Source organism: Salmo trutta, chromosome 1 (genome assembly GCF_901001165.1).
Source record: "Salmo trutta chromosome 1, fSalTru1.1, whole genome shotgun sequence".
Taxonomy (NCBI): domain Eukaryota; kingdom Metazoa; phylum Chordata; class Actinopteri; order Salmoniformes; family Salmonidae; genus Salmo; species Salmo trutta.
Window position 1 is genome coordinate 15,517,929 of NC_042957.1, and position 27,537 is coordinate 15,545,465.

At 43.0% G+C, this 27,537-nt stretch overlaps 1 protein-coding gene across 2 annotated transcripts in view; it reads left to right on the forward strand.

Moving 5' to 3' along the window:
- Window positions 1-27,537, forward strand: part of LOC115169440 (MAM domain-containing glycosylphosphatidylinositol anchor protein 2) — a 345,934-nt gene that overhangs the window by 131,340 nt on the left and 187,057 nt on the right. For both annotated transcript variants that reach the window (XM_029725099.1, XM_029725179.1), the window contains exon 3: window positions 15,843-16,017. In XM_029725099.1, coding sequence (XP_029580959.1) covers window positions 15,843-16,017 — 175 coding nt within the window. The remainder of the gene's footprint in view (window positions 1-15,842; window positions 16,018-27,537) is intronic.

Genomic DNA, 27,537 nt, shown 5'->3' on the forward strand with positions numbered 1-27,537 from the left:
TAATGTATTTAATGGTGCTTCGTGGGATGTTCAAAGTTTCTGATATTTTTTACAACCCAACCCTGATCAGTTCTTCTCTACACCTTTGTCCCTGACCTGGAGAGCTCCTTGGTGTTCATGTGCCGCTTGCTTGGTGGTGTCCCTTGCTTAGTGGTGGTGCAGACTCTGGGGCCTTTCAGAACAGGTGTATATATACTGAGATCATTTGACAGATTATGTGACACTTAAATAAAGTCCCCCTGTGTGCAATCTAACTAATTATGTGACTTCTGAAGGTAATTGGTTGCACCAGATCTTATTTAGGGGCTTCAAAGCAAAGGGGGTGAATACATATGCACGCACCACTTTTCCTTTTATTTATTTATTTTTTTGAAACAAGTTATTTTTTTCATTTCACTTCACCAATTTGGACTATTTTGTGTATGTCCATTACATGAAATCCAAATAAAAATCAATTTCAATTACAGGTTGTAATGCAACAAAATAGGAAAAACGCCAAGGGGGATGAATACTTTTGCAAGGCACTGTATAGACAGGTATGTGCCATTTCAAATCATGTACAATCAATTGAATTTACCACAGGTGGACTCCAATCAAATTGTAGAAACATCTCAAGGATGATCAATGGAAACAGGATGCACCGAATCTCAATTTGAAGTCTCATAACAAAGGGTCTGAATACTTAGCTAAAATTACAAAAAACATGTTTTCACTCTGTCGTTATGGGGTATTGTTTGTAGATTTATGAGGAATAAAATAATTTAATACATTTTAGAATAAGGCTGCAACGTAACAAATTGTGAAAAAAGTCAAGGGGTCTGAATACTTTCCGAATGCACTGTACATTAGAATATAATTTTTTTGCAACTTCACATGTGTAGTTACAGGAATACAAGTCTAAATAGGCACAATGACACCATAACTCCACCTAGCAACAACAAAACATTTACATGTCATTCAAAATGTCACATGAAAATTGGACACTGCATATTTCTTTGTCATGCCTAGTATTCTGTTTGTGCTTTTGCCAACTTCTATATAATTTATAGCCATGCTAAACATTCCTGAAGAATGGAATAGATAAACAACTAGCTGTCAAATACTTGCTTCCTCTGTCCTTATTTCCTCCACTCCTTGCCTCTCTTTGAAAGTGCATTGGATCCCAAGGGGAGAAACCTTCACTCTTCTACCCCAATGTGCTTCGAGAGGAAGGTGAGGAATGGAGGAAACTAGGGGAGAATCTCAATTGCAATTCCTTGAATCCTCATATCCTCGCCTCTTTCTCAAAACCCATTGGATCAGACCAATGAGGTAGAGGAGACGAGCAGAGAGGATGTGACGAATCAAGGAAATGCAATTGAGATTTTCCCAAGGACAGAAGAAGCAAGTGTTTGACAGCTATTAACATTTTTAGACAGTACAAGAGTGAGTGAGTGAGTGAGAGTGGTTAGTGAAAGAGTGAGTGACTGAGCTACCATAATACCCATGGCCTGTCCAGAAACAACCCCTAGCCCCTACCCTCCAGAGTCTAGCCCAGGGATGTCAAACATAAGACCGCCTTACCTGGCACGTGGTTTGAGTATATTGAAATATTGACCAATTCAATATACTTTCAAATAACTAAACCAAATTTAAACTGTACATACATGATAATGGACCTACATTCATAGAGTTTCTTGACTGTGTCAACTCGCTAATAATCACCAAAAGGAAAGCTAGACAGTCAGGTAGCATCAAAAATTCAAAAACCGATGGATAGGGTAGGGCTGTGGCAGTCATGCAATGTCAGCTGGTGATTGTCAAGCATATAACTGCCGGTCTCACGGTAATTGACCGTTAATTAACATAAGGACGTTTAGCTTCTCCTGGATTCCAAACATAGCCTACAAGCCACTGATGCAGACCTTTGGAACATCTACATTTTAAAAAGTGTAGTAAATCCATGTAATATTGACTAAACCATCACAATGAATCCATTATTTATTTTAGATAGGTCTAAAGAAACATGATATGAAGAAAATGTAGTTTTAAGAAGAACAGAATAGCATATACTCTTAGTTGTCCTTATGTTAGGTCCTGATGTGGCTACGCCATATGGCTGTGGGCTACACTAGTTCATTTAGCAGACAAGATTTGTGTCATAGTATTAAGAATACAATTGATCAAAGCTTAATAAATTAGAAATTATATTTTTTCCCTAAACATTTCAAAGGAAGTGCAAACATGAGGCTTGTCTGTGTTGAGCGGTTAACAAAGAAACTTGTTCTTCTCTATGCTTAATTTAGATTTATTTATGCAACTTTAGTTGTGATACAAGCTTTGGGCTATATGTTTGGATTTTTTGTACATTCTAGGGCTGCATGATGGGACTCTGATTATTTGAAAAAAGTCGCATGAAAGGCATGAGCTTTGATTTGTTTCTTGTGCAAGCTGTACACACATCATCAGTCTTTCATTCACAATTTGACACGCACTTGATAATGTTCTCCCCAGGCCTCGAATTTCTCGGGAACATCCCCCTTGTGTGGCAGCAATGCAACTAAATAAAATCCATTTCTATTGCGGCCAAAGTGACCGTTGTGCCCTTGGGCTGAATATAATCATTATAATTCCCTTCTCCCAGCTGACATGCTGTGAAGCACCTCTCCCTCACATGGCTCTGTCAGATATCTACATTCTTATTAGCCAATTCCTGTCACGTGATTGGGTCCTTCTCACAGACATTTCAGCTAAGAAGTAGGCTACAAGTGAATGAAGACAGACACATCAGGGATGCAACTGCGCGCGTCCCACTTACAGAATTCTGAGGTGCATATTGAAGATGTTAGAACTGTCCACATTTAGTCTACTTTTATCAGCCAACAAGATGAGTGGACCTAACAATCAGCAAAATCACTAGCCTATGTCAATCTACTATCCCCCATAGTACAAAAGTTGATCAATTATATTGGTCAACTTGTCCTTCTGTGCAAACCATGACAAGAAACAGAAACAATAACGCCTGTGGAAGGAACCAAAGGGAGTGACAGATATAGGGACGGTAATCAGGAAGGTGATGAAGTCCAGGTGAGTCTGATGAGGCGCTGGTGCACATAACGATGGTGACAGGTGTGCGTAATAATGAGTTGGTGACCTAGAGCGCTGGAGACGAAGTATACGTGACAGTACCCCCTTTCTGACATGCGGCCCCAGCCGCAGAACACCGACCAAAGGGATGATCCCGGGGAACAGGAGTGGACCAGTCGCCTCTGTTGAGGCGCAGGAACCTGACGAGCCGGCTGAGGCGTGGGAACCTGATGAGCCGGCTAAGGCATGGAAGCCTGACGAGCTAGCTGAGGCATCCTCGATAGACTCGGCAACAGGCCAACCGAGTCTTGTGAACCTGACGTTATGGCTGAGGCATAGAAGGCTGACGAACCGGCTAAGGCATCCTCGGTTGCTCCGGCAGCGGCACCCGACGTCACCCCTGATGCTCCCCATTGGTGAGGCGTTATTCTGTAATGTGTACCTTGGGAGTCGGGAAGCAAGTAGAGGGAGTGAATAATTTAATAAATAAACGAACACGGACAAAACAAAACAAGTAACACGAGCAGGGTACAGACAGGAAACAGAAACAATAACGCCTGGAGAAGGAACCAAAGGGAGTGACAGATATAGGGAAGGTAATCAGGAAGGTGATGAGGTCCAGGTGAGTCTGATGAAGCGCTGGTGTGCGTAACAATGGTGACAGGTGTACGTAATAATGAGCAGCATGGTGACCTACAGCGCCGGAGAGAGAGTATATGTGACAAGAACACTTTTCCGTGGTTCGTTTTCATGCCAACCAGGTACTCCTGTACTCAATGTGCTTAATATTAGAAAAGTTTATCAATAAATATACAGTTGAAATCAGAAGTTTATATACACTTAGGTTGGAGTCATTAAAACTCGTTTTTCAACCACTTTACGCATTTCTTGTTAACAAACTATAGTTTTGGCAAGTCGGTTAGGACATCTACTTTGTGCATGACAGGACCACGTAGCCGTCATACCGCTCAGGAAGGAGACGCATTCTGTCTCCTAGAGATGAATGTACTTTGGTGCGAAAAGTGCAAATCAATCTCAGAACAACAGCAATGGACCTTGTGAAGATGCTGGAGGAAACAGGTATAATAGTATCTATATCCACAGTAAAGCGAGTCCTATATCGACATAACCTGAAAGGCCGCTCAGCAAGGAAGAAGCCACTGCTCCAAAACCGCCATAAAAAAAGCCAGACTATGGTTTGTAACTGCACATGGTCTGTTGAAACAAAAATATAACTGTTTGGCCATAATGACCATCGTTATGTCTGGAGGAAAAAGGGGGAGGCTTGCAAGCCAAAGAACACCATCCCAACCGTGAAGCACGGGGGTGGCAGCATTATGTTGTGTGGGAGGGACTGGTGCACTTCACAAAATAGATGGCATCATGAGGTAGGAAAATTATGTGACTATATTGAAGCAATATCTCAAGTCATCAGTCAGGAAGTTAAAGCCTGTTCGCAAATGGGTCTTCCAAATGGACAATGACCCCAACCATACTTCCAAAGTTGTGGCAAAATGGCTTATGGACAACAAAGTCAAGATATTGGAGTGGCCATCACAAAGCCCTGACCTCAATCCTATAGAAAAGGTGGGTAGAACTGAAAAACTGTGTGCGAGCAAGGAGGCCTACAAACCTGACTCAGTAACACCAGCTCTGTCAGGAGGAATGGGCCAAAACTCAGATCTCCAGAAGTGTATAGAGGTTAGGATCTAAGCCAAGGGTTGTTTCAGGACAGGACCCCACAACGCTTTGGGTATGTGGTGAATCTTCAGCACAACACTTGAGGCACGGTTGGATGTTTCAATCCATTGCTGGACACACACGGATTTGCACAGATGTAAGCTGGACACCCTATCAGGCTGGTCAGGCAGTTTTGGGTATCTGGAGACCTGCTGTAAACCGTAAACAGAAATATAAACATTTCTACTATTCATACCCTTGCTTCATTCCAGCTAGTTAGATGTGCAACCACTGATCAACTATAGCTAGGGGCTAAACTCTAGTCTAGCAATAGATACTGTTGTATGGTATCATTGAATAATTAAGCAATAAGGCCAGAGGGGGTGTGTTTTAGGGCCAATATACCACGGCTAAGGGCTGTGCTGGATACAGCCCTTAGCCATGGTATATTGGCCATATATCACAAACCCCTGAGGTGTCTTATTGCTATTTTAAACTGGTTACCAAAGTAATTAGAGCAGTAAAAATAAATGTTTTGTCATACCTGTGGTGTACGGTCTGATAAACCACGGCTGTCAGCCAATCAGCATTCAGGGTTTGAACCACCCAGTTTAAAATATTATTTATGCCATAGCATTGTTGAATACTCCTTTCTGATTGGCTTAAAGGGCATTCCAGAGCATGCATTGTTTCCTTATAACGCACAGTATATTTGCACGGTAGAATTCAATGGCTATAGTTCATTTTCACACGTTTTGTTTGAGCTGCTTTTGAAAACAAATGTCTATTTGGAAACAGTATTGGTATTGTTGATTTAAATTTTCATAATAGCAAGCTAGGCCTGATGGTTTGTCTAGCTAAACTAGCAAGTCTGTCTGTTTTGGTTACAACAGCAACTACTGTAGCTACAGTATCTAGTAAACTTGCTAGCTACTTCAGTAGATGTTGAATACATTTCTACCGGCAAATGAATACATTTCTAGTGGCAAATGTGTTCAATTATAGCCATGGTTTTAAAGGGATAATCAGTTCGGGGCTTCATGCGTTCTCTGGAAAATAATGCAACTTTGTGGAAGGTCATTTCCACTCCGGTAGCTCATTGTGGAACATACCTTCCACATCGTTCATTATTTTCCATAGAGCTCATAGCCCCTCTTTGATTATCCCTTACATATGCTTAGCTAGGTCTGGGCTGTATTAGATTCTGTATCAGCGCCACAGAGCTCTCACTCCACGCGTCTCCCCACTGAACCGGCTTATAAATGTAATCCCCCAATTATTGCTGCGCCGTATTGTACTGTGCACCTGCATATTCATAATTAAAAGCTGGCAGATCTAATGAGAATTGTGAAGACAAAACAGAAACCATGTCTGCCTAGTCAACATCACAAGACAAGTAAATAAATTAATAAATAAAGACAGGAAACATGTTGATGTGTGTTGTGAATGCAGGAGGAGAGAGCAGAGTGGGTCCTCAGCATCCTAACAAGGATCTTTTCATCCATGCTCTGCGTTTAATTAAGCTCTGAGATTCCAACCAATTTAAGTGTTGAGCCCCCAGGGCAAACTACTTTTGATTGGTTCTTGACAGTTTCAATCAAATGCTTATTCTCACCCACGATGAGTCTTCAAGGGGCTAGTTCAGATGATATTATATTACAGAACATTCGGACATAAATGTATGTAGAACAGACATTATTCTCTATCATGTAAAACAGAAAATCCTGTCAGCTCTGCAACGGTGCGGCTAAGACTTGACAATAATGTATTACCTTTTCTGGTAAGTAGTACACTTGTCCAACATTGTATCCAATTTGCTCGATTAGACAAATTAAATGGGACTCGGCGATATCTAGGGACGGGATTGTCCGCCATTTACATTAATTAATATTTAATTCCCCTTTGATCGATATATTTAGCATTCATTTGTACACGTCCTGTCCTGTTCATTCGGATGCAGAGAAGGCTATTGATTTTTTAATTCCCATTGAAAAGGTGAGGGCCACTTAAATTAGTGAAACACTGACTCGCGATTCATCTTCTGCTCTCATCCGTAGTGACAACTTGTTATTTCCCCTGCTTTGACTTCTATCCTCTATCCTGTTAATTAAAATGTGTGATAAAAGTGTGAGAGAGAGAGAGAAGGAGGGAGAGCGATAGAGAAGGATAACAACAGAGAGGTAGAGAGAGAAAGATGGGGAGAGAGAGAGAGAGAGATCAAAGGGCTACATGGCAGTAGCAGGAGAGGCAGGATTTCCTTTGAAAGTGAGTCCTTATGAGCCCCAGTCAGATCCCATGGCAGGGGAGGAACAGGGCTGTCACTCTGGGCTTAGGGATGGAGCAGCCTGGGTCTCAGGTGGTTCTGGGGTGGTAGAGGGTGGTACGGAGGGTTAGGGGGGTTGTAGGGACTAAAGAGTAGATAAGAAGAAGAGGGGGTTATTTGGGGGTAGTTGGTACTGGTGTGCTAGTCCTAAGGCTGTTGGTAAAACATAAGGTGTGTCCGCTCTAATCAAATATAGAGTTGTAAGTGAATAATAACGTTAATCTTTTCATTATAATTAAATCTTCCCAGCGAGTTCATAGTCTTAGCCACTGCATGGTTTTTCCTCCTTTTTTTCCTCTTTTTCAAAGTTCGTTTGTTCTACTGCATGCTAATTTGACTTAACTCTTTCCTCCCCCAAGAGAGGAGCAGATCCGTGACCCTGAGTAGGCAATTACTATTACCAAAGGTTATAGTATATAGAAAAGAAAGAGAAGAAAGATAAAGTTTTGATTAGGAGGAAGGGGAACACTTGTCATGACATTTTTGAAATGACCAATGGTGCATGGGTGGGATTGAAAGCAAAACAAGGAATGTCTGCTATCTGAAAGGAAAGTATTCTTATATTCTTCTTAAAGTTAGCAGCATTATAAAAAGCAACTTAGTTAACACACATATACTTTTATATTGTATGTGGAGTTGAACCCGCAACTTTGGTGTTGCTACCAATATCCACAAAGCCACTGATCCATATTGACCTCACATGACATTGGAGTTGAATTGTCATTGTGGAGGTAATCTCTATAAAGTCATGTGTAGTATTTTATCATTATCGTACACCTAAAGACATCCCCATTACCAGACATACCTCACACTGGGCACAAATAAACTTCTATTCCACATTTATACAACGTCATTTTATTGAAATTATGTGGAAACAACATTGATTCAACATGTGTGCCCAGTTTTCTTGTCCTTCTCCCTAAGTAAGAACAAGCAGCTCCCTTGGTAGTACCCTGACTGAGACGTGTGAGACAGTTATAGCATCAGCGCCGCACAAAGTGAGCAAGCCAACTGTGACCTAAACAGGGCCATTGTTACCAATTTCACCAGCGTTTCATTATTTTCATGTCTATCAACATGCAACGCTCTTTAAATGATCAACATCCCCCTCAGACCCCCCACTGATGGAGACTGTGGCTCTCGTCCAACCAGATGTCCACTTTCTCACAGCGTGGGGTTCTCCATCCCGCGCCCACCTTCCCCTTCAGGAAAATAGAGACAAATAATAAAATCTTACACACACACACACACACACACACACACACACACACACACACACACACACACACACACACACACTAAAAGGAATGTTAGATTGGAAGATTAATAGAACATTCTCCTTGGTGACATTCTGTACCATACAGCATGTTGGCTTTTATTGTGAAGAGGGCACAACATGGGTTGTGTCCCAAACAGCACCCTATTCACTTTATAGTGCACTACTTTTGACCAGGGCCAATTGGGCTCTGGTCAAAAGCACTGCACTATGTAGGAAATCACGTTCCATTTGGGACGCACCAGGCAATTTTACTGGCTCTCTCACGTACAGAAGCTTTCATTCTTACATTCACATATTCCACACTATGTAGGTGAACAGTGATAATGCAGAAGAACAATGTGTATTTGTTCATAGAGGATCAACCCTCTGAGCATCAGTTGCAAGGTCTTGCTATTAGAAACAAAGCCTGGAAGTACCCAATGTACTCCAAAGAGATGCAATTATAAGCCTATTCATTATAAGCAACATTCAATTCGGCAGCAATGTACATTTGGCCGACTACTCACACCGAATTCTTCCACTGCTCTATCGTTAGCTACATCTCAGTCTGAATCTGCCATCATTGAAAGTCGTTTGTGATGACGTCGTTTGTGGTGAAAGTCATCAGTGACTGGATCGTCTCTAACCAATCAGAGTATCAAAGCTAATTATGTACTTCGAAAACGCTGCTTCACCCACATGTGTTCTGGCCCTACCCGTTAGTTTCTGGGACCAATCAGATGGTCCGAATGTGTTCGCATTCTAGAGGGGTCGTAGAAGAAACGTTCATGGGCGTGGTGTGGCGTTTGGCTGGAGCAATGAGTCTGGGTAGCCAAGCAATATTTACATAGCAACCATACCCACTGGAATCTAAGTTATGTTGAAGATTTAAGTCAATGTTAAATTGTTTATCGAATGGCATTCACCATATTATAAGTGTGTAAAAGGATTTAGCACAACTTTTTTGGGGTTCACCAAAACATTACAATCTGACAGAGACAGGTAATAGATTGGACTGTTTTCACTCAGCACCTGTGAAATAATGGATGGAGTGACAGCCACTATGAGATGTAATTCCCATGATAGAGCCATCTTTCTCTCTCCCCTGAGGTATCTTCTGACCTGGACTCTGGCCTGCCTCCAGTCTGTATGCTCACACTGTGTTTGAGGACACAGTCTGACTATGCCAGCAACACCACTGAGCACACACACACACACACAGAGAGAAAGAGAGACAGTAATCCCCCCCTCCCACACACACACACACACTCAAACACACCATCACGCCAGCTACACCACAGAGTAAACACCCAACACCACCCATTTTTGTTTCAATTATCTGCTGAGTCAAGTTCAGACAGGTGGGTAAGAGGGTCAGGTGGTTTAAATTTGCCGTATACAGCCATGAGTGTCAAGCAGGCTATGGTCTAGCAGGCTAGCATCTGTGTCAGGGGGCCAAAGGCTGTATAAGAATATAGCTACTGTAGCTGGTGCCCTAGAGTGGGAAGATTGGGTATAGCTGCCCCCAGTATTGTAAACTCATGGGAGGATATAGCTAAAGATATTGTAGTTTATCCAGGGGTTAGTTGTGGCCTGGAGTGTGGAGTGTGATCCTAGACACCCCCATTCTCCCTGGGCTATGGTACAGCCACTTGGATGGTTGTGTGGTTGGATGGTTGGATAGTTGGATTGTTCGATGGTTGAATAGTTTAATGGTTGGGATATTCGTCTTCTGTTGTTTATGATTTGGTACCTGTTAATTTTGTGATTCAGACCTTTCAATCTTAGTTGAACTGAACAGTATTCCCTATGAGCAAAGATATTGAAAATAAGTATTTTGGGTTGAAAAGACATTGGAAATCAGTCAGTCTGTGATACTTACCCATGTCTGTTTTTCTCTTGCCATTCTATTGTCATACTTGGCCACCAGTGGTGGAAAAGGTACTCAATTGTTATAATAGAGTAAAAGTAAAGATACCTTAATAGAAAATGCCTTAAGTAAAAGTTACCCAATAAAATAATACATGTCTAAAAGTTTGTAACGGTTGTTGTCGGAAGTTGAAGGAGTGAACCAAAGTGCAGCGTGGTAAGTGTTCATGATTTTTATTATTCAATGAAACACTCGAACAAAAATAGCACTAAACGAAAAGCACAGAGTTCTGTCAGGTACAGAATACAAAACAACTACCCACCAACACAGGTGGGAAAAGGCTACCTAAGTATGATTCCCAATCAGAGACAACGATAGACAGCTGCCTCTGATTGGGAACCCTACTCGGCCAAAACAAAGAAATAGATAACATAGAATGCCCACCCCACATCACACCCTGACCTACCCAAATAGAGAAATAAAATGGCTCTCTAAGGTCAGGGCGTGACAACAGTAGTAGAAAAAGTACTCAATTGTCATACTTGAGTAAAAGTAAATGCTATACATCAATTCCTTATATTAAGCAAACCAGACCGTACAATTTTCTTGTTTTTAAAATGTACGGACAGACGGGCACACTTCAACACTCAAACATAATTTAGAAATGCAGTGTTTGTGTATAATCCGTCAGATCAGAGGCAGTGGGAATGTAGATGAAGGTGCATGAATTGGACACAACTTTTGTCCTGCCTGAGCATTCTAAATCTAACGAGTACTTTTTGGTGTCAGGGAATATGTATGGGAGTAAAAAGTACATCTTTACAGGGCCTCCCGAGTGGCGCAGTGGTCCAAGGCACTGCCGTGCTAGCTGTGCCTCTAGAGATTCTGAGTTCGAGTCCAGGCTTTGTCGCAGCCGGCCGCGACCGGGAGACCCATGGGGTGTCACACAATTGGCCCAGCGTCGTTAGGCTGGCAGGGATGTCCTTGTCCCATTCACCTCTCCTGAGTTTGTACGGGAGTTGCAGCAATGAGACAGGACTGTAACTACCAATTGGATACCACGAAAATGGGGTTAAACGTACATTTTTATTTTAGTGGAGTAAAAGTAAAAGTTGTCAAACATTTGAATAGTAAAGTACAGATACCCCAAAAAACAACTTACTTTACAGTATTTTTACTTAAGTACTTTACACCACAGTTGGCTTTTTAGAGCCCTCTTACCTCTGACCACTTCCTTCGGAAACCTTGAGAGCTCAAAGATGGTAACAGTCCAAAGTTAGGACAGAGATGGGGGCGGGTACAGTGTTGCAGCGTGGGAGATCAACTGACGACGCATGCTCCGACTTACAACCCCAGCATCACAACAAACTGTCGCTGCACACATAACCATTAGCTGCTAGCTGTCACTGTGTGTTGTCCAACACTGCTGGGAGAGCAACTTTCCAATCAGGCAAATGTAGATTTTTTTTCTAAGAATTCTTTCAGCCTGTAAAAGTCTATCCTCAGCCCTTAACCCTTAACCATTAAGCACTGCCCTCTACATTATTAGAAAGAGCTACATGGGTATCAGCGAAATTGAAACTCAGCTTGGACTGAGCTACATGTATTATAATAACGCTAAATACACATTCATTCCTCTCAGATCTTCAATGCTTGGACTGAGCTACATGAATTATAATAAAGATAAATACACATTCATTCCTTTCAGATCTTCAATGCTTGTCTTAGAGCAAGAAGAGAAGAGAAGAGAGGGTCAAGCTGTACTCCCAGACTTACTCTCACAATGCCCTGGTGGATATACACAGAAAGACATACCCTAGCACCCAGACAGACAGACATACCCTAGCACCCAGACAGACAGACATACCCTAGCACCCAGGCAGACAGACATACCCTAGAACCAGACAGACAGACATACCCTAGCACCCAGGCAGACAGACATACCCTAGCACCCAGGCAGACAGACATACCCTAGCACCCAGACAGACAGACATACCTTAGCACCCAGACAGACAGACATACCTTAGCACCCAGACAGACAGACATACCCTAGCTCCCAGATAGACAGACATACCCTAGCACCTAGGCAGACAGACATACCATAGCTCCCAGGCAGACAGACATACCCTAGCACCCAGGCAGACAGACATACCCTAGCTCCCAGGCAGACAGACATACCCTAGCTCCCAGGCAGACAGACATACCCTAGCTCCCAGGCAGACAGACATACCCTAGCACCCAGGTAGACAGACATACCCTAGTTCCCAGACAGACAGACATACCCTAGCTCCCAGACAGACACACCCTAGCACCCAGGCAGACAGACATACCCAACCACCAGACAGACAGACATATCCTAGCCCCCAGGCAGACAGACCCTAGCACCCAGACAGACAGACATACCCTAGCTCCCAGGCAGACAGACATACCCTAGCACCCAGGCAGACAGACATACCCTAGCACCCAGACTGACAGACATACCTTAGCACCCAGACAGACAGACATACCCTAGCACCCAGACAGACATACCCTAACTCCAGACAGACAGACATACCCTAGCACCCAGACAGACAGACACACCCTAGCACCCAGGCAGACAGACATGCCCTAGCACCCAGGCAGACAGACATGCCCTAGCACCCAGACAGACAGACAGACATACCCTAGCTCCCAGACAGACATACCCTAGCTCCCAGACAGACAGACATACCCTAGCACCCAGGCAGACAGACATACCCTAGCACCCAGGCAGACAGACATACCCTAGCACCCAGGCAGACAGACGTACCCTAGCACCCAGACAGATAGACGTACCCTAGCACCCAGACAGACAGACGTACCCTAGCTCCCAGGCAGACAGAGACATACCCTAGCACCCAGACAGACAGACAGACATACCCTAGCACCCAGACAGACAGACATACCCTAGCACCCAGGCAGACAGACATGCCCTAGCTCCCAGGCAGACAGAGACATACCCTAGCACCCAGGCAGACAGACATACCTTAGCACCCAGGCAGACAGACATACCCTAGCTCCCAGGCAGACAGACATACCCTAGCTCCCAGGCAGACAGACATACCCTAGCACCCAGGCAGACAGACATACGCTAGTTCCCAGAAAGACAGACATACCCTAGCTCCCAGACAGACATACCATAGCTCCCAGGCAGACAGACATACCCAACCACCAGACAGACAGACATACCCTAGCACCCAGACAGACAGACATACCCTAGCACCCAGGCAGACAGACATACCCTAGCACCCAGACAGACAGACATACCCTAGCTCCCAGACAGACAGACATTCCCTAGCACCCAGACAGACAGACAAACCCTAGCACCCAGACAGACAGACATACCCTAGCTCCCAGACAGACAGACATTCCCTAGCACCCAGACAGACAGACAAACCCTAGCACCCAGACAGACAGACATACCCTAGCTCCCAGACAGACAGACATTCCCTAGCACCCAGACAGACAGACAAACCCTAGCACCCAGACAGACAGACATACCCTAGCACCCAGACAGACAGACAAACCCTAGCACACACACAAAGGAAGTTTAAAAGAAAGAGTGTAGAGCAAAATGGCTGTGGGGCTCCCGGAAAAACTTTCAAAGCTTCTCAGTAAGTCAGATGATGTGGTATACCGTCATGTGAAACAAACAGTACCACTTTCCCTTTGAAAACCACGGATGCTATTTGAATACACACTTCTTAGTGGCCCTCGAACAATACACTGATATTGGTGCTTTGCTGGAACTCAAAAGCTCTTTACACAAAAGGCAGAGGAGAGGAAATAAATGGGAGAATATAAGCTGGTAGAATACTGAATTGTGCTGAAGCCAGCTCTCTCTCTCTCTCTCTCTCTGTCTCAGTCTCTCTGACTTTCTCTCTCTCCCACTTTTCTTCTCACTCTCTCACTGTCTCTGTTAGTATTTATGATGGTACTGTATCTGGAGGAGAAGTAAAGGAGAAGAAGGAGAAAGGATGGTGGAATGAGAATTCAGAGAACTCTCTCATTTATACTCATAACTTATTTAATAACTTCTGGGGAGAGTGCATGTTGTTGAACTTGTGCTTAACGCGTGTGGGTAGGATCTCTGAGTTTTAGTTCCCTTTTAATGTGACATATAAACTAAGGCTAGTTTATCCAACATACAAAGACTGTGGCTAGTTAGTTTGTTCTTCCCCCACTGTGAACAATAGCCTGAGGCCAGAGAAGGACTGTTGTCAGGCTAATAATAAAGTCCATGGCTACATTCATCTGAAGTCTGTTCTCTCTGACTCTGGCCTCTAGCTTGGACAACAGATGGAATGTTAGGGTTTGAACCCCACTCTGATGCATCACACACAGACACACACAAATACTGTAGCCTCGTTATTGTGTTACTATTTCCTTTTCTAGAAAAAAAATTTCGTGCTATTTTTTGTACTTTTTATTTCTGAATTGTTAGGAAAGACCTCGTAAATAAGCATTTCAGGGTAAAAAGTCTACATTTGTTGTATTCGGCGTATGTGACAAGTAACATTTGATTTCACACTAACAAACAGACTCTAACAAAACGGAGGTGATAATGATATTTTGCGTAGCTCTCTCTCTCTCTCTCTCTCTCTCTCTCTCTCTCTCTAAAGCCCTTTGACATAGTCCAGAGTGGAAGCTGAACATGGGATAGGACCCACATCCAATACAACAGAACAGCTATCTCTCCGACACCACCCAATCTCCATTCCATGATATCTCCATCAAATGGGATTCTAGCAGTCTCCGATACGACGATATCTCTAGCGTATGCATTCCTATTGAATTCCAATGTGCTTCTGCTCCCTCTCTGCTCACACAGACAGCAGAGATATGTTGTATGTGTTGACTGTGGAGGCAAAACCAGTCTGTGTGTGTGTTAGTAAGCACTTATGTGCATACATACAGTACTTACACGTGTGGGTATGTTGTCGCTTAGCAAACCCAGTCTATCTCTGGGGTGATATAGCAGTAGCTTAAAAAAAAGAGATGAATTAACCCCCATGTTCAGTGGTTCTGTCTCTGTCAGCCTCGGGGCATGACCCTGCACCACCTGTCCAGGCTTTAATGAGAACGGGAGAGAGACAAAGATGATGGAGGGTCAATTACACCTCCATGTTGTAGACCAGAGGAATGAACTGAACGCTAGTTCACCTTTCATTACCACCCCCTGCTACAAGGTTAAGGGTGTTGCACCAGTTAGTGAAAGACAGTTGTGATTGAGGGTTTTACTCTAACAGATAGAGATATCAGATCTTCTTTGAGGAGAAGAAGAGTCAGACAGTGTATTAGATGTGGTTGTAATGAGAAGATGAAATTGGTAGAGAGTAGAGACTCACCTTTCCAGGGCTGAAAGAGGTTAACGGAAATGTGTACTATATTTGAGGTTTTATATATTTGAGGTTTTTAAAAGGCTTCTGAAGTTTGTAATTTCCACTTTGAAATTTCAGACTTGATTTTCCCTTATGGAAAATGTATCAACCCCTACAAAAATCTCCATTAATTATCATCCACATAATAATAAAACAATTCTGTTGCTGCAGGATTATTTTCCTGCTGTAGCAAACTGGCTCAAATTAAGTCATCTAAACAAGCATGTGTCCTATTTCCTCCACCAGATCCGGTGGACCAAGACAGCAGGCAGTGTGTCTGACCGCTTCCAGGACTCGAGTGTGTTTAACGAGACGCTGCACATCACCAAGATCCAGAGACACCAAGGGGGACGCTACTACTGCAAGGCTGAGAACGGCCTGGGCTCCCCGGCCATCAAGTCCATACGGGTCGACGTCTACTGTAAGTGCTGCAAATTACCATCAGACACAGTGGTTGAGCCAACATTGTTTTCTTGTTATCTCAATGTTGCATCAAATCCAAAGTGACTAGTTAGTATACAGCTCTAGTTTCATTTTCAACTAGATTTCAACCACAAGGTTTGGTTTTTCCTCTGAGTACATTTTTTATTTTACCTTTGTTTAACTAGGCAAGTCAGGTAAGAACAAATTATTATTTACAATGACAGCCTAGGAACAGTGGGTTAACTGCCTTGTTCAGGGGCAGAACAACAGATTTTTACCTTGTCAGCTCGGGGAATCGATCTAGCAACTTTTCGGTTACTGTCCCAACGCTCTAACCACTAGGCTACCTGCCGCCCCAAAATGCTTTCTTTCCAGAGGTGCTTTGGTGATGCTCTGTGTATCCAGATTGTTGATTAAATTAAAAAGGCACTTTATTGTCATGTTGTGTCAATCCCGGCCCCATAAAATGGAAATGTCTGTTGGGATCCATTAAACTGAATGGCCATACACTGTTATTGTTTTTATTGATCGGCCATTGATTGTCCTGTTCACCTCATCAATTGATGAGTGGTGAAGACACACGTCAGTGCACTTCCATCACAGCTACAACCCCCCTCCAGGCTGTTCCTCTGCACTACGACCCCAGTTACTATGAGTTCACTCAGAATTTTAAAGGGTGTGAACAGGTGTGGTTTTGCATAAATATCCAATGACAATGTCTGTAAGAGTGTAAGAGAAACAGCTTGCAAGGTGTGTTATTTGTAACACAGTTACCAACATCTGATGCAGTGTAAACATTCTATGTGAACCAGCATTGCCATTTTCCTCTATCTTCAGACTGCACTTGATTGAGTTGGGGTCCTAGACTAGACATTCTGTGTGTTTTTGTTGGAGAAACTATACAGTGGCTAACAGTCTTAACAACCCAACCCAGTAGGTTCCAGCCTAGCCAAACCCAGTAGGTTCCAGCCGTGCCAAACCCAGTAGGTTCCAGCCATGCCAAACCCAGTAGGTTCCAGCCTAGCCAAACCCAGTAGGTTCCAGCCGTGCCAAACCCAGTAGGTTCCAACCGTGCCAAACCCAGTAGGTTCCAGCCATGCCAAACCCAGTAGGTTCCAGCCGTGCCAAACCCAGTAGGTTCCAGTCTAGCCAAACCCAGTAGGTTCCAGCCTAGCCAAACCCAGTAGGTTCCAATCATGCCAAACCCAGTAGGTTCCAGCCGTGCCAAACCCAGTAGGTTCCAGCCGTGCCAAACCCAGTAGGTTCCAGCCGTGCCAAACCCAGTAGGTTCCAGCCTAGCCAAACCCAGCAAGTTCCAGCCGTGCCAAACCCAGTAGGTTCCAGCCGTGCCAAACCCAGTAGGTTCCAGCCTAGCCAAACCCAGCAAGTTCCAGCCGTGCCAAACCCAGCAAGTTCCAGCCTAGCCAAACTAGCCATTACAATAGTGAGGTCTGATTGGAGTTGTCCGGGGCACCTTCTTTAGCTGCAATCCACAACTCCACAGAGGTGCACTTAAATGAAGGATGGTTGCTCTGGTCTGAACCCTAGACAAGCAAAAATCATCTGTCCCAGCCAAACCAACTACAAGCACTTAAAACCAGCACTTTCCCTTCCGTAACATCACTGCCAGTGATAAACTTTTGGGCTTGTGTTCTCCTCTTCTCCCACTCTCTCTGTGTTGCAGAACACAGAGCGGTCTGCAGTGCTGTCTCTGTCGCACTGCCTCTCCTCTCTGCCTCTCCTCTCTCCTCTCTGCCTCTCCGCTGCCTCTCCTCTCTCCTCTGTCTCGATCTCTCTCCTCTGTCTCGCCTCTCTCTGTCTCGCCTCTCGGCCTCTCGTCTCGGCCTCTCGTCGGCCTCTGCTTTTGCTTCAGCTTTTGCTTCTGCCTCTGCTTTTGCTTCTGCTTTTGCCTCTTCTCTCCTCTCTTCTTTCTCTTCTCTCCTCTCCTCGTTAAGGCAGGGGTTAAGAAAAAACACTTTGATCTGACATCCAAAGCATCTCTTCCATCTGCCAATCACTCTTGTCAGTCTGTCACAACGGGCAGGGTCTGTCTGTCAGTGTGGCTGGTGTTTAGCCACATCGTCGCCAAGGCTCTTTCTGTGCCTGTTCTCTCTTTCCTTCTGTCTCCATTTCCCCTTTCTATTTCCCTCTCTCTCTCCTTTCTCTCTCTCTCTCTCTGTTTCCCTCCCTGTCTCCTCTTGGTCCCTGCATGTCTGTGTGGCTCTCAGTCGTTGTACCTGTATATTAGTTCTGACGTGAGCAAGGGCTTTGGAATAGGTGATGGTTAGAAAGCTTGGAACTTGGAAGGAGGGGGAAGTAGTGACTTTCTTTCTCTCCTTGGCTCCTTTCCTTCATCTGCTCTGGACTGCCATATTGGCTTTGTGGTGGATGTCTAAAGGACATGTGCTTTCTCCTGTCCAGTTATTCCACACTGTTGATTGTAAAATATTGAGACATACAATAGACCCTGGACAGACAGTGACTAACATCCCAGTGTCACTGGTTTAGCATGATAACAGTATGATTACCAAAGTTGACCAGTGGCCATTTTGAATCCTCTCTGGTTTGCCATGGCATTGTTTACAGTTTAATGGATGGTGAATCCTGAATGGGCAGCGTGGGAGGGATGCTTAACCTATCAGACATCAGCTGTGACATCCAGACCATCATTCAACAAATGACGTCATCCAATGCTTTCACTAGTTGCCTCCCAGTCCAATGATGTCTTGAGTTGTGCTCTCCAGAAAAACTCTCTGTTTAACCTTTTACTGCAGTGGGCTAAATCAGGGTCACACACAGTGATTATTGGTAGTCTTTAACAAAATGACTTTGAAGCTAAAGTATACACCTCACAAACATCGGCTCAAACAAAGAAGACACCTGTACCATGTCAGATATAGAGTTGAAATGTATTACATTTTGCGTTTGCATCCCAATATTACACTTTATATACATCACAGAAGACTGAAATATAACAAAACTGTTTGACATGGAAACACCAGATTTGAGTTTTTAAAAATCAAACAAATTGTATTGGTCACATAGACATGGTTAGCAGATGTTATTGCGAGTGTAGCGAAAGTAATTTAACAATTCCACAACAACTACCTAATACACACAAATCTAAGTAAAGGGATGAATAAGAATATATATGTCACGTCCTGGCCAGTATAAGGGTTAATTAGTATTGTAGTTTGGTCAGGACGGGGCAGAGGGTATTTGTTTTATGTGGTTCAGGGTGGTGTGTTTGTTAAAAGGGTGTTTGAATAAGTATTCCGGGGTTTTTGGGCACTGTTTGGTTTTCATGTATTTCTATGTTTAGTCTAGTGTGTGTGGTTCTATGTTGGGTTAATTGGGGTTGGACTTCCAATTGAAGGCAGCTGTTTGGTGTTGCCTTTGATTGGAAGTCCTATATTAGTTGGGTGTGTTTGTCTTGTATTTTGTGGGAGATTGTTCTGTGTTTAGCCTTGTGCCTTACCAGACTGTTTTTGTTGATCGTTCGTTCTTTGTTATTTTGGTGTTCATTTTGTATTTATTAAAAAGCAAGATGAGCATACACATACCTGCTGCGTTTTGGTCCTCCATTACCGACGACAAGCGTGACAATATACATATACATATATGGATGAGCGATGACCGAGCAGCATAGCCAAGATGCAATAGATGGTATAGAATACAATATATACATATGAGATTAATAATGTTTACATATCTTGCATTACTAAAGTGGCATTATTAAAGTGACTAGTGATCCATTTATTAAAGTGGCCAATGATTTCGAGTCTGTATATAACATTCCACTAGTGAGGCCAAACGGGGCACTTTTGGTAATTGACTGCAGGAAAGGACTACTAGAAGTGGATGAAAAGGGAATCGATCAAGTATCGAAGACATGGTACAGTACTTTCAAGTACATGAGCCTTTCAAGCTTGATTTCCTCAAGTACTGTACTTGTAGGTTTCCTATTTATCATTGAGTATACACTAAATACTGTATGTAATGCTATGGCCTTCATATTGTAGAGCCTTTAAAACACAACTCTATAGGACATTATTAAAGCAGCGGCAGCGTTTAAAGAGTTACATGCTGACCACATTGCTCACGTCGCAAAATAAATTTGCATATACATGTTATTCAATCATTGCACCCACACTGCAAGCCAACGAGCGTCTGCATTGCCAGGCACTAAAATAGAAGTTGCTTCTATTTGTGACACAAAACGCGATGCAAGTACTGCTTCTCCCATCGCCTCATTTGGCTTTTAAAAGAATATACCCACGTGCCATCTTCTCATTGGTTATACCCACATGGGTGATTGAAAGATGAACTGAGGTCGGTAATACACCTTATTATGAAAGTTAGTTGCCAATCGCCATATAAAGTCCAAAGAAGAAAAAGCCTGGAAGGAGGAGAGATGACTAGAAATGATTTGGTTGACTGTTTTATCTGTGGATTAATTGTCAGAGTAGAGGTCCTTGTGCATTTCAGGTAAAATAACAACTCAATGTTTATATCCCAGGACAAATTAGCTAGCAACAGCAAGCTAGCTAGCTAAATAGGACAAATTAGCTAGCAAAAGCAAGCTAACTAGCTAAATTGCCATAAATGTTTAATGCTTTTTGACCTGTCCCCAAATTAATATAATTAGTTCAGAGTTTGTTTTGATATTTCAACCTGCGTGTCAGTATCGCGTTTGGTGTGGGGGGACAAAATCCATTTGCGCACGTTGGCGCATGCGGACACACGCACGGGTCCGATTTGGGCATGGTGTTAGACCGATGACGCCCTTGTCTCTGGCCTTGTAGTCCATATGTACTTCATTAGCTGGGTGTTGTGTTGCACATCCAGCAGAAACATAGTGGATTTCTCCCGGTAAATGCTATTGCTGTCACCCAGGGGTGAATGTAATTGATGTGCCTCTTTTGCAGCTCTCGCTATTTTTAGTGCTTTGCAGCCTTGTTTTTTAATTAGCATTTCAATTGCTATTTGGGCGCCAGGGCTCAACAACAACACCTTGAAAAATTGTGTTGACACGGATTTTCGGATGTTGTGTGGGTGTGTTTTTACTCAAACTGTCTTTAAACTACCCAGAAATCAAATCAAACTTTATTTGTCACATGCGCCAAAAACAGCAAGTGTAGACTTTACCGTGAAATACTTACTTAAATGTAACCGCAAGTAAGGATGGCTACTATAGGGATACAAGTCAGAGAATGACAGGACTTTATTTTTCGGTGGGAATTTAGGAGGGCTTCCATTTCAATGTGAATTTAGTCTTTGTTCTGTTCTTAAAAAAAATAAAAAAAAATATTGATTTTCCTTCCTAGTCCTGAAACCAGAGGGCTTATTTTCAATTTAGAGTTGAAATATTTCCAGATTTATTTGTTCATACATACATACTTACAAAATCAATGTGTGCTCCTTTCCTAACCGTTCACCTTCCAAAGAGACTGCTGGATCCGCCATGACAACGTCCAATAGACATTCAATTCAATGAAATGATGGAAGGAAGGAAAGAGAGAAAGGGAGAATTCTCTGGACGCATTGCCTAGGTTTGAAAATAAATGAAATGAAAGAAGGAAGGACAAAGAATGAAAAAAAGAGGAAGAATTCTATGGTAGAAGTATTGCCAACTCAAAAGGACAGACAACAGCAGGATGGGTAATTAACTTACCTCTGTAGCCCAGAGGAGCTGATATTAGCCCTGGCAGGCCTAGCAGGCACAGCAGTAACTCATTTAAAATACCCACCCCATCTAAGCACATTTCTACCTGCTGGTGCTTCAGAAGATGTGTTTGTCCATAGTGAGGTCTGCAGGGACAGATGCCCACTCAGAAGTTAATAAAAAACTCCCTACCGTCCTTCCGTTGATCGATTGGTAGCTTTGCTGTTCCTAAGAACTTAGAGCCTCTTCTTCCTCAGTTCCTTGAAGGATCCATCTATTACAATGTTTTTCATTTCATCTGGGCTGTATGGTTGGTATTGCTGTGTCTGAGACTGCATTGACGTACCTAGTAGAGAAAGGCCTATAGCAGGGGCTTATAGATGGCTTTAAGGACTTCACATCCCCAATGTAATACATTTCTGATGTGAAAAGAGTCCAATGGACTCCAATGAAGTACAAAAGACTCAAGTACTTCATCTGTGCCAATGCGTTTAACAGGAGTTAGAGAGCATGTACTTGTATATTGGGACTGAAAAACTTTATTGCACTGATATTGAGTTTGCACTTTTACAGAGTCCACTTGTCAGGAATCAACAGTATATACCACCAATTTGACAATGGAGGTAGTTTCAGGACTCTTTAAAGTGGATGAATAATCAAATGGCGATTTTTACACTGGAGGCTGCTGTGGCCCTATGAGTCCCCAACCAATCAGTGACCCTTTTGTCACTCTCCTTTGGATAGTTCCATACACAACCCATTACTCATCTTTAACAGGCTTCTTATTGTCTCAGCCTCAAATGTTCATTGGTCTCGGAGCTGAAATAAACTCTGTGTGTGATTTAACTTTGGCCAACAAACTGAAAACGCTGCCAGGATTGTTGTGTCTTCAGCTGGCTAAGTCCAATTCAACACAGAGCGTGGTTGATAAATGAAAGATCTTAAGGGATGGATCGAAATTTACAGAATGGATACCTGGAGGAAAATGGGGGAGGGTCATGCTTTTTCAATTTTAGTCCAGGGGAGGGTTTAGTATTTTTGTAATCTAGTCCAACAGATGGTCATGTAATTTGTAATTGATGAAATTACAATATTTCTGTGTTTTAGAATTAGTTGCTTTTAGGCTACATATCAATGTGTGCCCGATGACGCCCCTCGTCTCTGATTCTCTGCAGGGTGCGCAATATGTGCTCCTATAGGCTATTTAATGAAATTATCCACAGTCTATAGGCTATAGGCTACAAAGTGCATGCTCTGAGTTAAATTTCTAGGAAAATTCACTTCCTTCCTGAGTCTTTTGTGCTGCTGGGATGGTGTAAATAAAACTAGGCTGCATTGCACACTGCAATGGATATTCCATTCCTGAGCCCTGGCCTGCTCTGCTCTTGATGATAAAAACTTGTTTTGTGCTGCCTAACTAATGCTGTGCTGTGTAAGCCTACAGTGGCAGTTCAGGACGAGAGTCAAATAAGTCTTCAGAAAATAATTTTTGATTAGGCCTCTTCCCAAAAATGTGATATCTTCCGCTCCAACTAGCCTATAGCCTATGTTCTGTTCAGTTTGAGAAGGAGCGCGCGAAGAGGAGAAGGAGGACCGGAGGTCAACTTTGACAGCTTGCTACTACTATCGTTTATTTTAATAAAAACAATATGTTTCTTGCCCATGATGTATTTATCAGAGTTATTAACCTCACAATAAGCCAGATTGCAATAACTTACATTGGGGTGCTGAAACTTGAAGCAGCATCTGCGGCACAATCAATCGAAAATGGACAGCTCATGGGGCTGAAAGTAGGCAAATTCGGGTAAGCATAATTAATTTAAACCGTCTTAATTTTAATTAGACTTCACTAACAACAAGAGGGCTTTGTGTTGGAGCCTATTTCTTCTTATTTAAGAAATAGTTTGACAGATGAAATTAGGCTATAGGCTGCTATATCCATAGATTTGTCTGCCAATTCCTCTACCATGCACTCTTTAACTAGCCTACTTCTGTGTCAGTGAAGGGCTGTTAAGGGTTGGAAGAACTTGACTGGCCTGCACAGAACCCTGACCTCAACCCCATCAAACACCTTTGGGATGAATTGTAACGCTGACTGTGAGCCAGGCCTAATCGCCCAAAATCAGTGCCCGACCTCGCTAATGCTCTTGTGGCTGAATGGACGCAAGTCCCAACAGAAATGTTCCAACATCGAGTGGAAAGCCTTACCAGAAAAGTGGAGGTTGTTATAGAAGTAAAGGGTGGACCAACTCCATATTAATGCCCATGATTCTGGAATGAGATGTTCGACGAGCAGCTGTACACAATGTGTAACAAAAACATGTCATGTTTTTGTTCATGTAGTGGATGATATGATGAACACATAATGTAGGCCTATCTCTCTGTCCATTCTTACCCTGTAATTTCTGTCATTTGTGTTGAATTAAAAAAAGATTCTGGTAATATGTAAAAGTATGTAGAATTGCATGAAACGTTTATAAAATACCATTTTTTCTCGGGCCTGCAAATACAATGATAGATTCATGCAATGTTTTATTATAAAAGGGGTCTTTCCACTCCTACTCTTGTCCACGATGGTCTGTTATCCCACAACCTTCTGTCCCGCAGCCCTGTGTGCTATCAAAATTCCTGCCGTTGCCAACTAATGCCTACAGGACAAAGACCAGCTTCTAAAACAGCATATTTAAGGCTTTGGTCTGTCGAAAAAAGTGAGGGTAAATGGTAGGCATGTTCTCTGCTATCCACTTTATGTTCCTGGTATAGGGGTGGGGCACTTTTTTTTCAACCATTCAGGGAGGATTTAGGTCAATAATATTTTGCTGAAGGGAGGGTCATCCATTTTAATTTCAGAGAGGTCTTCACTCCCTAAGCTAAAACAACCATGAAGCTAAAAAACTACTGTTTGACTATCTGAAATGCTGTGCTTAACCACATCTGCATGAATAATCACATTAATATGAGCATAAAAAAACTACTTTCTGATATTTGTACAGCTGCTAACAATATGCTAGCAGCTGATAGCTAGCTATTATGGAGCTATGTAACATCTAACGCTAATATTAGCTCGCTAGCTAGTGTTAGCTATTATGGAGTTATGAAACGGAGCTATGGTGCGGCAGGTATTTTTAATTTAACCTTTATTTAACTAGGCAAGTCAGTATCCCCGAGCAAACTAAGTGAAAAATCTGTCGATATGCCCTTGTAATTCACTAAAAGTGTCTGCTAAATGACTCAAATGTAATTTAACCCCTGCCTCTGTCACTTTAGGCCCAGGCTGTGTGGTACAAAGGTGAATGGTGGTACTTGGGGCAGACACATTCCCTCTTTGGACATGCTCTCCCTCTTCCTCCTCCTCTGCTTCCTCCTCCCCCTCTTCCTCCTCCTCACCCCCTCCTCCTCATGATCTACGTCTTCCTTTCTACACTCTCTCTCTCTCTCTCTCTCTTCTCTCCTCTCCTCTCCTTCCTCTTCACGCTCCTCTTGCTGTCTCTCTCCCTCTACTCTCCTCTCCTTCCCCTTCACTTTCCTTTTCCTCTCTCGCTCCACTCCTCCCTCCTCACTCCACATTTCTATCCCTCCAATCATCTCTAAGTCCTCTTTCTCCATGCCTTTTGCTTCTGAGCCCAGACTCACCACATCACTTCCCTCACCTTTCACTGACCTAGAGGAACAGAGGACCAGAGGGAGAGGAGAGGAGCAACAAATAGGATATAATTGTGGTCAGGAACATTTTCTCTCTCACACACTCTCTCTCTTTTCCTTTCTCTCTTTCTTTTTCTCAACTATACACACACTCTCTTCCTAATAATCACCTCTCAGGGGTTTCCATAATAAATTGTGTGATTCCACACACACACTCTTTCTCTTTCTCTCTCTCTAGCCTCCAATCAACTCTCGCTTTCTTGCCTGACAGACCAACTACAGAGTTTGCCAATGTTAGCTGATTATTTATGAAGCTAGGACAGTTTCCAAATGAATTACATCGGTAGAAACAGGACAAAACAAGCAACTTGTTAGCTGGCTATGTAAACAAATATGCAACTCAATATTCATATGAGCTCCACTGCTCTGGCATCTACCCTAACACGACAGCTGTTAAATAATAGGAAAACGAGCAATGTATAGCCTATGAATATCTGCACCTAGCAAACATGACAACCCATAACTTAAGCCCAACAGATAAACACAAATTACTCAAGCCTTCATTTCAGTGGGTAGTTAGCTGGTTGTCTGTATGACTAGCTAGTGAAAGTGACAGCAGAGGTTTACGCTTCGTGAGTGCTGACCAAATTTACTGCTACTCACAACTTTTCTTGCCTGACAGACTAGCTAGCTAGCTATAGCAAGCAGCTTGGGCCGTTTCCACATTAATTACATCGGTAGAAACAAGACCAACCACCAACTAGTTAGCTGACTACATGCAGCTAAACACTGCAACTATTTACATGACACAGAGAGCTCCACCGGTGATGTACTAGCCTATACCAACCAAGTGATCATGACAGGACTTGCTAATCTGAAAGCTATTCCCCACATTTCACGTCATCAAACATAGACAACACCAAACATATATATCTGCTGTTTATTTATTTCACTCACCTCGACATCATCGCTTTTCAAATTGCAAGGACGTGTCCGAATTTGTATCACCAACCAATATACAGTAGATACAGCCTCTTTCACAGTGAAAAGTCGTGTACACTTCGGCGCCGTCATTTTGAGAAAAAAACATTGAAAAGTCAAATGACAGCATAGCCTGTTTCCGGTTTCTGGTTGATGATGCAACAGCCGCGCGAATACAACAACAGGTTGTTTGCATCTTAATTTTGTGATCATTTAAAGAAAGGACTTCGACGGCCGCTATGGGTTCGAAAGAGTTAAATGGGTTTCTGGTTTTCCGCTTCCCTCTGGAAAATGTATATTAATATTAAATAAAAACTAATAACTACATTATTGCTGTTTCCATTTGTCATTATTGTGTATTTTCTATTTACTTGTATTGCTGTGTTATGCTGTATTATAATGCTGTATAATAATGTTGCCTAATCAATCACCTTCCAGTGCAAAAAACATGGAAATTAAAAACAAAACACTGCCTCCCGAGTGGCGCAGCGCTCTAAGGCATCGCAGTGCTTGAAGCATCACTACAAACCTGGGTTCGATCCCAGGCTGTGTTGCAGCCAGCTGCGACCGGGAGACCCATGAGGTGGTGCACAATTGGCCTAGCGTAGTCCGGGTTAGGTGGGGGTTTGGCCTGTCGGGATGGCCTTGTCCCATAGCACTCTAGCGACTCCTGTGGTGGGCCGGGCGCATGCACGCTGACATGGTCACCAGTTGTACGGTGTTTCCTCTGACAAATTGGTGCAGCTGGCTTCTGGGTTAAGCGAGCAGTGTGTCAAGAAGCACTGCAGCTTGGCAGGGTCGAGTCTCAGAGGACACATGGCTCTCGACCTTCACCTCTCCCGAGTCCGTACTGGAGTTCCAGCGATGGAAGAAGACAGTAACTACCAATTTAGATATCACTAAAAAGGGGTAAAAATACAAATAATAAAAACACTATGTTTTAAGTGAGAAGGGGGCATTGGTCTGAAGCCGAAAAGACTACTCCACCCATGCTTTCCCAAGGTTTTCCAGCACACAGCTTTGACATACTATAGTTGCGGCAAAAAGTTTTGAGAATGACACAAATATTTCCATAAAGTTTGCTGCTTCAGTGTCTAGATATTTTTGTCTGATGTTACTATGGAATACTGAAGTATAATTACAAGCATTTCATAAGTGTCAAAGGCTTTTATTGACAATTACATGAAGTTGATGCAAAGAGCCAATATTTGCAGTGTTGACCATTCTTTT